General features: G+C 39.0%; 2 protein-coding genes across 2 annotated transcripts; one reads left to right on the top strand and one right to left on the bottom strand.

The window, feature by feature from the left end:
* Nucleotides 1–1,209: 1,209 nt before the first annotated feature.
* LOC308706703 (bone morphogenetic protein 2-B) lies at nt 1,210–4,379 on the top strand. The gene is made up of 5 exons (XM_081392508.1): nt 1,210–1,534; nt 1,622–1,749; nt 2,346–2,462; nt 2,573–2,756; nt 3,269–4,379. The coding sequence occupies exons 1-5, from the start codon at nt 1,264–1,266 to the stop codon at nt 3,679–3,681; spliced, it is 1,113 nt and encodes a 370-aa protein (XP_081248634.1). The 5' UTR covers nt 1,210–1,263; the 3' UTR covers nt 3,682–4,379.
* LOC308706702 (uncharacterized protein) lies at nt 4,377–12,227 on the bottom strand. Its single transcript, XM_081392507.1, has 2 exons — nt 11,776–12,227; nt 4,377–10,786 (listed from the first exon to the last, which is right to left on the bottom strand). Exon 2 carries the CDS (start codon nt 10,681–10,683, stop codon nt 4,921–4,923), a length of 5,763 nt encoding a protein of 1,920 aa, XP_081248633.1. The 5' UTR covers nt 10,684–10,786; nt 11,776–12,227; the 3' UTR covers nt 4,377–4,920.

Genomic DNA, 12,227 nt, shown 5'->3' with positions numbered 1-12,227 from the left:
TCACACTACAAAAAAAAAAAAAAAAAAATGTTTTTCAGTAAAATATCTATGTATTTTTAAATCAAGATACATTTACTTGAGAAGCAAAATGAAGAGATACAAAGTCTTGTTTTCTGAAAAATGTATCAAAATTAAGTGACTTAAAACAAACAAGAAATATCTGCAAATGATTACCCCAGATTATTATTATTTTTTGTATAAACTAAAAAAATCTTGATTCATTTTTTTTTTACATATTTGTAATGTAAACAAGTCAAAAACACACACACACATATATATATATATATATATATATATATATAGTCCACAGTCAGAATATCACAGGTGCGAAGCCTTATAAAGTTTATATAAATTGTTTATAGCCTGTCCATCTTTTAGGACATATTAAAAAAAAAATAAATAAATAAATAAACTCTCTAAAGTTGAAGTTATATTCAAATGGATGTGAATACTGAGTGATGGTCTGGTCAGTGGTCTGGAGTTTGTTGATGAGGATCATCTGAAGACACACAGATGCCGTACAGAAAATGGCTGCATGAAGGGCAAACACGCTTTGGGTAACTGAGTAAATCTTCATTTCCATTTGCGTCATAGTCATGTCATTGCGTTTGCTTCTGTCACTATGTGGGGGATCTGGTTGTACAGAGATAACAGACAACAACCTGCTAAAACCAACAAGGACTTGCAGCAATTTCCAACATTTGTCTCTTCATTGATGTTATCTTCTTATGACGTCTAAACCAGATCCAACACACCTTCATGCTGTAAAATATATTTTTTATTAGACACTATTGTAATATTAAACAATAAGCTTAAATAAAATATGGCCTTAAACTCTAAATGAGGCATTTACATAAACATAAAAAAGTATTCATGGAATTTGTCATAGACAAAATGAAGATGGCATGAGCTAAAGTTGTCTATAGTATGCTAAACGTAAAATTACAAAAGCAAAGAATGCACTTTTTTGTATGAAAGGTATGTGTAAGAGAAAAGACAGCCTTAATGGTGTATGTATCTGATTTATTAATATGAGGCAGACAGTTTATTTAACTTTAGTCATGATGTTTGACCTGAAAGGCTGTCTGTTCACTCTTATCTGTGCAGGTGAGCATACAAACCCTTGTGTAAACTAAGATGTAAATTTATAGTTGGTTTGAATGCACTGTCACACCAGTCCATCTGCAGTATGGGTGCAAATTCATACTAGAAGGGGATATTCGGGTTGTTGCATTGGTCAAATTAAGATCTGCACGGTCAGAAATGAAGTTACTGAACGTTTATCTCTGTGGGATTTTTGCTTTTGTGTCATCCGATGTCATTTCCTCCTCAACAGATGTGCAAAAGATAACAGACGCAATTAAGATGCGCATCTGGAATGAAAAATTCCAGATGAAAGATTTGACACGCAATGTTCCGACCAATAGGAAGGCACCTGAGTTCATGATGGAGTTATATGATGCCGTTGCGGACTCGAACGGAACGCTGAAAAACTCGAAAGTTCTGGAAGGAAATATTGTTAGAAGTTTCGAAGGTGCGTACAAGTAAATGGTGAAATGCCTGATGTTACTAAACTGGATGTTTTAGATGCTAATGCGGAGATTTTATTTTTCTAATCTAGGACAGTCCAGCGGCTCATATCACTTCTTTAATCTGACATCATTCGGACAGGACGAGCGCGTGATCAAAGCAGAATTCCGATGGTTTCGCCATAAACAGCCTTTTATGGGACGTCATCATTTTTACAAAGTAAGTTGGGCATTTAAGTACTTTAAACGTCGATTTAAGTATGCAGCGGATTACACAGTAGGCAACAGATCACGTAGCCTACTTTTCCTTTTAAAAGAAACGCCAGTAGCCCAGATAACAAGATACATTCTAAGAACGTTTTGCTAACGTTCCCATTAATTATGAAAACGTTATTTCTTGAATGTTCTCTCAAAGTTCAAAACGTCCAGTTTATAGGCTATATATATTATGATATAGGCTTAATGAATGTTTAGAGAATATTCCATTTTAGAATTTTACAAACATACTTGTTTTGAAAGTTATTTGAAAGAACATTAGACGAACATCCAACGGTTTCAGAAAAAAAAAACTTTCCATTAATAATATATAAATATATTTTGTGCTAACATTTTGAGAACATTACTAAAGACCTGATAACTTTGAACAAATGTTCTATTAACGTTACATTAAGAATGTTTGTTCATTACTTTGAGAGAACCTTGCTAGAACGTTCTAAGAACGTTCCCTGTTAGCTGGAAGGAAACGTTGAAGGCTGTTGATGTTTGTCACAAGTAGCCTTGTCTTACAGAAAACTCAACCAGAAAACTCTGTTTTAGATCGACCTGTATGAAGTGCTGGACAGCAGACCCAAACCTTGGCGAGGGAATTTGATCAGCTCAAGGTTATTACCTGTCTACACCAAAGGATGGGAGGTATTCAACATCACACAAATGGTAAATATATATATATATATTTATTTATTTTTTTTATGAAGAGGAAAACAAATTGTAATCATTTTGTTTGTGCTGCTGTTGCAAAAAAATAACTCCTAAATTATTAACAGGTGAGCAAATGGATTCTTCACAGCGGTACAAATAATGGTATACTGGTCGTGACTGCTTTACCTTCAGGGAACTGGTTTGAGTCCAGCATTCAGATGGATAGGCAGTCAGATGAGACAAATGCGTACTTGGTTATATATTCAGATGATGGACGAAAGCACTACCAACACCCACCTTTCTACACAGGTAATTAAGCCATAAAACATACTGAAATTCTCCAGACACACGTATAATATATGGGTGTTTTCTAGACTATGGGTACTTTTGGCCCTGTGGTCTTTCAGAAAATAAACTTTCTTAAAACACTTTTCACACTTATTTAGTTATGGATATACAACGAGCCACAATGGCATTTCCATCACATCTCAAATAGCATAGGAAATGGGTGGAAAGTTCATATTTTAAGACTGAAAGTCTGGGTCTGTGACAAGGGTAAAACAATACAACGAGAGGCATTTTAAAAGTAGAAAAATTGTTGATGAAGTCCTGGTAAAAGTTTCCAGATTTTTTTTTTAATGTGACATTCGTATAACAAAAATAAAAAAGTTGAAATCTGTTTAGATAAAAATCAACCTCAGGGACATAAAAGGACCTTAAGTTGAAGAAAGACTCATATTGATAACTAACTATAATGCATAATGAAGAGTGCGTATCATGTGTGTGTGAAAGTTCTGATGTCATTGTTGACTCTCTTTTAGGACAAAATATCAACACATCCCTTAAATTCCTGGAGCCTACAGAAAGTTTAGTGAAGTCAACAATGCGGAAGCGCAGGAGCGTGCGTGCCTTAACTTCCACATGCCAGAGAACAAACCTCTTCGTAGACTTCACTAAGATTGGCTGGTCAGGGTGGATAATATCTCCCAGAGGTTATAATGCATACAGTTGCATGGGCTCGTGTCCGTTTCCGCTGGGCGAAGGTCTACGGGCTACGAATCACGCTACCGTGAGATCCATCATGAACGCGCTGAAACTATCAAAGGAGGCGGGAAAACCGTGCTGTGTTCCTGATGTGCTTCACCCCATCAGCCTCCTGTACTTCGATGATGAGGAAAATGTCGTTCTAAAACAGTATAACGACATGGTTGCGGGCAGTTGTGGCTGCCATTAAAATACGAAACGGCAAGATGTAAACTAATGTTGATGTGTACTGTGCCACACTTCAATCAAATGTACATTTAGATAGCATTATTTTTAGTTGATATTTGTATGGGTATTTGTAAGTCTAAACCAAATTAAAGATGTCAAATGCAAGCATTACAATAATGTCTTTTATAAGTGTGAAACAGATCTACCTCTATCATTATGAGCAAACTACTGTGATTGGAAAATGACCTTTCAGACTTAGAAACGTCATACTTGAAGCTCAACTCTATTAAGCTTGTTACATATTAGGCTTAAAGTTTGTGCTGCCAGTACTTATATTGGAATAGTTGGTCATCCTGAGAAATACGTGCATATTGTCAGACAAGCTTGACCTAGATGAGTCACGCTGAGTTCCTTTATTTTCTCAGCCAATGATGTGTGTCGTGAAAAATACCACATAATGTTGCAACCCAATTTTACAGCAGTTTTAGCAGGTGATAAGAGACTCGCAGACCTATTCATCACTTGGTTTTTTCCACCATTATTTGAAATCATTTTCCAATGCTGGGTTGTTGTTGTGGTGCAGTCTATTTCAGATAACCCCATGGGATTAAACAGCATGTGGCTTTCTATCTGAGACTATAAAATGAATGGGATATGAACCGTCTTTGGATAAAATAGCAAGATAATCAAAATTATATCATTAAACAATTGCTCAGTGATGATGCTTTTATTGGAATGGTTATTTTCTGAAGCAACAATCCATTTAAATGGATTCATTCCAAAATGCACCCTGAAAAGTGATGCAATCAGCATTTGTCAAATATACCATTTTAAGCATATTAAACACATTAACTATGTTAAATTCTTAATTTTTACAATACTTTTCGGCTGTGAAAAATACTGTGGACTAATGTATTTTCAAACCTCAAATGCAAGATGTATCAAAATAATCTGTTAAATATTTTTGTGAAAGCAACACTACTTTCAATAAGGCGCAAATCCAAATCTCAACCTCCTGTTACAAATAGACAAGTGCTTTTAACAGTAGGAGAACTAGGTATTTGCCATACTTTAAGAAGAAATAAACATGTACAATCCACGTCTTGTGTACTATAAACAAAGAACGGCATACATACTACAAAAACTTTTTCCATATCACACCAGACTGCAAGTTGGAAACAGTGAAAACTGCATTAGTCTACAAACAAAACAAATCCCTGATTTCAGTCACGTTCAATCTCTGGACCATCCACTGATGTTGTCATCTCACACTATCAATTTCCTCTTCAGGGGTGTGTTCTTGTGATATATACACTGGCTCAATGTAAGGATTTACTTCTTCATTATTTATCTGATAAAAGTCCTCCTGTTTCGTGCTAGGTTCAAAGTCTTCCAGGTCATCCGGAGGAATCATAGATCCTGCAGTCCTGACAACAGACTTCTGTGATGATACAGGCACTGGAGCAAAGCCATGATACAGCATAAGTGGTGGTGTGTTCATAACCTCCATTGGTGAAGTCTCAGGAGAATGTACTGGCAGTTGCACATAACTTTTAGTTTCTGGGTCAAAGAAAGTTTTCGTTTTGACCTGTACTGGGATATCCACCAGAAAGTACTGTCCAGAGTCAGGGTCCTGTAAAAGCTTTCTCTGGGTTATCGGGAAGGACTGTGTTCCAAGATTAGTGGTTGGTGCATAAGTGTGTTCAATGCTGTTGTGGCGCAAAGGTAATGCCTTTGGATTAGAATACTGTGATCCTTCTATTAAAAAATTAGATTTAACTTCACCACCAGTGCGACTTGACATGTTTTCATGTTTTTCCCTTAGAAATCTGTCCAGACTTTGAGTCCTACGTTCCAGTTTCTTGGGCAAGTGTTTTTCATTGCTTCGACTTAATCGATCACTGTCATTACTTATATTGCCGTTCTCCAAATGATCCCCATGGTTTGATGTGCCATCTTGTTGTTTCTCAGTGCGGTGGCCCTTTGAGTCACTGGTTTGCCTTTCTTTGTCTTTGGATGCATGTTGCAGTTTTTTACTAGGTTCATTCTCTTCTATGTTTTGACTCTTTTGATCACTGTGGTGTCTAGCATGCTTCTCGCTTCTTTGAGTTTTGGGCTCCGTTGTGTCATTGAGATGTTCGCTGTGTTTACCGCTGATTAGGTCCATGCTGAGTGATCTGTGTTCTGATCTGTCAAGTAATTTGTCAGTGCTGTGGTGTCTCCTCTCAGCCTTGTGACTGACACTTTTGTCACTGCTTCTGCCTTTACGCTCAGGTTTGCTTTTAGCTTCAGCCTTTTGTATCCTACGTGTGGTGAGCTTCATGGCTCGGCGTAGAGCCTTTTCAGTTTTTGGAGGCACAACGGGTGGCTTGTTCTGACCATTACTGTCATTTCCGCTGCAGACTGAAGCAGATCTCTCGCTGGGTGCCTTGGATCCCTCCTCGTCCTCTGCTGGTGCAATGCTAGAGCTGTTTTCCTCCATGGCATCCCCTCCGCATGTTTCATAGCTTTCCAGGCCCTCAGATAAAGTGCTCACAGCAGAGCGCTGCTCCTCCTCCTCAGACACAGAGCCACTTCCAACTGATAGCTTTCTGACTGTGACCAGGTGATTTACTGGAAGGGACAATAAATGCATTGCTGGTTGGTTTGTTTTGGGGCTCTTGACTGATGCAGCTGGAGAATGGACACAGTCCTTGCAGAGGTCCAGACCTTCCTCATCTTTCTCAGATCCATTCAAGTGGCCCTTCTGAGAAAGCTGTTGATCTATTTCTACTTGATCCTTGGAGGAATTGTGACTGTGTGATGTTTGTGTTAAGCTTCTAGCTGACTCAATCAAGTTGTGCACCCACCCGCCTTTGTCCACATCACTCGGTGGAGAAACATCAGACTCACTTTCATGGTTGCTTAAAGAGCAGGAATCTATTGTTGGTTTCTGTGAATTCTCCTTCTCCTTTCCATCAACTCTTTCTTTCATGTAGCAGACCTCTGCTTTACTTAAGAGCTCTTCAGGTTGTGATTTTGCCCCCTGTTCTGATTCATGAAATAGAGAGAGCTCACTTGAGTTTGAAGATCGACTGCTGTGATGTGTTTGTTTACCAGTTGATGAGGATATAGTGTGAGATTGCCCAAGGATATCATGTACTGTGATGCTGTCCTTTCTGCCTTTATCGGTTTTAAAAGACTCTGATGATAGTGTTTCAGAAAGTTCCTCATGTTCATCTACAGTTTTTCCCTTTTCTGAGCTTGAAAGTCCAAACAGACGTCCACTGAAGAAGTCTTTCACATAGCTTTTACTAGGACCTTTGGATTTGTTCTGCTTCTGACCTTCAGAACCCTCTTCCTTCTCGTTCGTTTTTGCCATGTTATCTTGCATTTCTTCATTGATGTTGTTTGTGAGATCACGTATAGCTTTTTGGAAGTCTTGGGTGACACTATGTTTCCTCTTTGCACTCGAATGCTCCTCACCTCTTTCTGTTTCTTTCGAGGAGCTGTTAGACTTTCGTTCACTCTCTGAATCCATCTCCTTGTAGATAATAGAATAAGTCCCACTTTCAGGATCACTGACTGTGAGTTTTGGTGGAACAAATTTATGTTTCATTTTGTCTTTTGGAGCCTTTTCATTGGGTCCCTCTTCCATAGACTTTTCGCAGCTTGTATCTTCAACAGGCTGACCTTTCTGAGTATCCTTGAGGTTCACCTTACTTTCTTTGTCATATTTCTCTTTCAGAGACAATACATTTCCTCTTGTGGGGCCTCGATTCTTTGATCGACTTGACTGAACTTTGTCAACTTCCCTACTTTCCATGTCCTCAGTTTTGACTGTAGCATCACCTTCTCTTTTAAAGTCAGAATTACTTTCTATCTTTTCACCTACTCTGTTATTACTATGAGAATTACTTCTCCTTCTTCTTGGGAGTATCTCAGGTTTAAAGGAACCAACGCCCGACTCTTCCTCACACTGTCCCACATTGCTAAGATTGCTACTTTTCAAATGATCACCTGTTTTTGTGCATGTATTTTTATTCATCAACTCTGTCTTTTGGCATAATTTATCATCCTTGCTGACATTATCTGTGTTGCTTTCTTGATTGTCTAGGCACAATCTGTCCCTTTCATTATATTTTATAGGTCCTGCATGCTGGCACTGCCCAATAGATGCTTCCTGCTTACAGGGCCTGGCTAATTTTACCTCAGCCACATGACTTTCACCATGTTTGGCCATGTCTTCTGACCTCGTTTGACCAGTCTGCCAATTTGTTTTAAAAGCAGATACAGTATTCTGACCTTTGCCATCCTTTGCACTTTTCACCCTCTCATTCAGCATGAACATACTAGACTGTTGGTCCTCTCCACTGGTGGGTAATTCACCACCTTGAGGTTTTTCACAATCAACTCTTTTAATATCAATGAGTGAACCTCCTGCATTGGAGACAGCCTTACTTTTCAACTTTCTTTGCTCTCGTTCAGCAATTACTTCCTCTAAAGCCATTTTGGCCAGGTCGTACTTATCGATGACAACATTCTCCCTCTTTAATGGTGCATTTGTCTTACTAGGCACCTGTTCCATAGATGCAAATAGTGTTCTCTTTTCAGAAATGTTTCTTTTCATTGTTTCAGAGTTACCCTTTTGCTCTCTTTGAGTTTCCAACCCACTCTTTGATGTCATCATTAGCTCTTTAGCTGTGTTAGCCTCTCCTCTTACATGAACCCCTTCTTTCAATGGTGGTCCATCCATTACTTTATCTTTATGTATGTTTGCAATATGCTCCTCTTGTCTTTTCTCTTTTGTTTGTGTATTTTTGGAATGCCTTGACCACTTGTCATTTTCATTTTTATCCTTTATAGTCCCTTTTTCTGCATTAGAACTATCATTATCATTATCTGTACTTACAAATCTCTGACTTTTAATGTAGTTGTTCTGTCGTGCAGAAAAGACATGCTTTGCTCCTGTCTCCTTTATGTGTGGTTCCTTCTCTTTAACAGGGCTTTTCTGTTCACTGACTTTTCCTCTAGTTTTCAACCTATCCTTAATTTGATTTGTACCATCACTAATGACTTGCTCTTCCAGGTTTGGTAAACTAACACTTGGACTTTTACCAGATTTGTTTTCAAGAGATCTATCGCTATTTAAACCTACAGTGGGTTTAGGGGCATTTAGCGTTGACTCTAAGGGATTATTTTTGCTTTGCAACTCTGCACCTTTAAACAATTTACTTGGATAACTATGCTCTGTGTTATGATCTTTGCTTGCTTTGTCTGTGAAAACCTGTGAACTTGTTTCAACCACAGTTTGAGCATTTGCTCTAATATTAATCTCCTCAGGAGTAGTTTTTCTGTAAAGTTGTAATGAGGGGTAAGTTGCCTTGTTAGCTGCAGGGCTCCTGTCTGATTTTAATTTTCCAGATTGAAGAAGACTCAATGCCAAATAGTCATCTGGCACTCCACCATTTGCAGGAGAGCAAGTTTGAGTGTCTCCTGTTTCCAACAAGGGACTCATCTGAGAGATGATGGTTTTGTGACGAGCGGGTGAAACAGTTGTATCTCCTGAAATCTGTTGTATTTCAAGGCCATCTTTTGACACTTCAGGCAGGGGAGACTCTTTGCTTTGATTTGCCACATCCAGACCTTTAAACTTAGGCGGACTGTACATTGTCTTAACCCGTTTTCTATTGTCTTTGAGATTGAACAACAAGCTTGATGCTATGGATTTGTACCCCTCTCTCCTAATCTCCGGTGACGGATGCACGTCTCTCTCCGGGAGCAGTGGGACATCCAGGGCAGTGGGTGAGAGCACAGTTTGCAGTATGTCTGAAGTTCCTGTCCCATGTCTGGAGGGTATCACTGGTGTCAACAGCTGTGAAATACTGAAAGGAGTTGAACTAGCGGAGGTCTGGTCCTCTATCGTCTTCACTTCGTTTTTAAATGTCTGTGCTCTCCTTTCTCCAGCGCTTGTCCTCTCACAGACTGGTGAGTTGATGGAATGTCCCACAGGAGCAGCACTTTTTGCTCTACTTCTGCTTTTTCTCCAGGGAACGCAAGGTTCTGCCCTTTCTGAATTACATCTCTGTTCAGAGGCAAGAGGAGGGTCCTTTGTAGGAATATTGTGCTGGATGTGCTTGGACTCTTTCTCTGGCTTTGGGGCTACACTGGGTGCTGAAGATTGTACAGACGCAACCTGTGGTTTAAGCAAATGAGTCTCGCTTTGTATAGGACACTTTTCGACTTTGCTTTCTTCTGATGTGGAAAAACTTAATTTAAAGTGTCCATGTGCTGCGGTTAATTCTTTGTAAAGAGGTGAATCATACCATTCAGGTGGCCTATTGCTTAACATAATCTCCGATATGTGCTCCTGACCAATGGGGAATTGATTAAAATCCCTCCATGACAAGAACGGGCTGAATTCACTGTGGAGGAAAAAGTTTATGGAATTCAGTTTTCTCAGTTTGTTGTATTTGCTGTGTTTACTCTTAGAGGATTTCCCCGAGGGAACCGATGCATCCTTGCTAGATTTTTTGGCGGATCCTTTTTCATCCGATTTTAGGTGATTCTTGGCTTGGGAAAGATGTTCCGCTGCTAAACTCTGGTAATCTGAAGAAAACTCAGAGAGCTCTCTTTGGATGCTGAGAAGAGCAGATTTGTCCCATGAATCACCATTTGTCATCTTGGTGCTCTCACCATTCTTTCTGGCTGAAAATACAGCAAAAAGTGCAGAGTCTTTGGATGACTTATTTGATCTACTCAATAAATCATTCGCTCCATTAAGGGGGTGAGAATTAAGTTTTTTGACAGCAGAAAATGAGCTCTCCTGAGTCTTTTTTGAGACGCCCTCCACCACTGGCTTGTGGCAGCTGACTGGAGAGGGTGAAAACTCAGAGTCATTGTATATTGCTTCATCTCCAATGCACAAACTCTTGAAAGCTCGATCAGTCAGGCTCATGACCTCACGGTCTATTTCATTCATAAAGCTATCGAGATAGCGGAGGTGCTGCATGCTTGTCCTGTGACGCTTCTCCTGGTTGCTCATTATGAATACGTTTGCCCAGTTCCTTCAGTCTGATGCAGAATTGACCTGGCTTGACACTTCTTGCATTGTCATCACCAGATATTGGAGATTACATTGTGAGAATCTTGCAAAGAAAAAAAAGAAATAGAAAATATATCAGTTTTTGCAACAACAGTCAAAAATCATATTTAAAAAACTGATTTTAAACAATAAATGTTTTGACCTCAGATGTGGTTGCTAATCTAGCATGTGACTATGTACAGTAAAGAAAGATACAGCATGCCAAACACCAACTATTTTTAGAAGAAGGCAGATGTCTCTCTGCCCTTTCACATACACAGGCCACCTGCACAACCATTGGCAATCATTTATTAAAACAAATGGATTTTCAAACTATGTAGAAGATTTTTCAGCGTGTCCTGTTCAACAGATCTAATTTTTAACATTGTATGCATTATCTGCAGACACAAATTAGTCATCATGCAGTCGTTTCTTTGCAGCTGTTGTACTGTGTGGTTGATAACTCATTAACCCATATTTATCCTGACCTGAATCCATTAGCCAGCACTCATCACAGCTTATATCTGTCATGGTGTGGGAATGTGTCTTAAAAGAGACTACAATAGTTAGCATTATTAACCATTTCTGAGTATCTCTTGGAATGTCATCTCAGAAAGCTCAAGAGCTAACCATGCAAGGACAAATCTCGAGATATATTTATGAGCATTTAAAGGCGTGCACTTAGTGGCCAGGAAGTTTTGGACAGCGCAACATTTTTCCACTGCACATAATTCTGTATCAACTTGCAGTCATGGTAATTTCCCCACATCTGTTACTTTATTTATGTGAAAGAAGATCTACAGTACAGTGATAACGCCCTGACTAACCTCAAGGAAAGTTATTCAAAATAACAGACTGTCTATTATAAAATTATGAAAACGTAAAAGAGCAGCTGAGCTCAACAGATCTTAGCCTTTTTTATTATTGAAAGGAAAATATAATTTACCTTAAGAAAATTTCAAACAGAGCTCCTGTCAGGAATGTAAGCACACGTGTTAAGCTACATTAATTTGACGGTAACAGAGTAATGGCCTGTTTAAGTTTATTCCTTACCTTTTTTGTTTTTTTTCAGTTTCTGTATTTCGTCCTTGGACAAATCCTTAAAGGTAAATTTCACACAAGCCACCAAGTAAAATCAGACTTCTCTGTTACTCCGTAAAAGAAGACTGTGAAAATGCTCTTCACTGAACACAACCTGAAGCTCATGGTAGATATCCATGTTTCAGAAAGCACTTGAAGGAGGCCGAGGAAGAACCTAGCGAACACACCCTACCGAAATAGTTGCCGGCAAGGCCAGAGCTGTAACACAGGAAGAAGTTAGTGAGCGCAAATATCTGAGCGACTGTTTGGTGTCGAGTGGGCGACAGATGAAATAGAAATGGTCATCTGCTATTTTGGTACCGGCTTGAAGACCTAAGCCGTCTATACCTCTCCGATCCTACAGAGACAACAACATTTCACATTAACACAGCAGCTCTGGACACATGGGATGTTGTTGTATGGTG

Source organism: Scardinius erythrophthalmus, assembly GCF_964197995.2.
Source record: "Scardinius erythrophthalmus genome assembly, chromosome: 18".
NCBI lineage: Eukaryota > Metazoa > Chordata > Actinopteri > Cypriniformes > Leuciscidae > Scardinius > Scardinius erythrophthalmus.
This window is presented reverse-complemented; position numbering and strand designations above follow the sequence as displayed.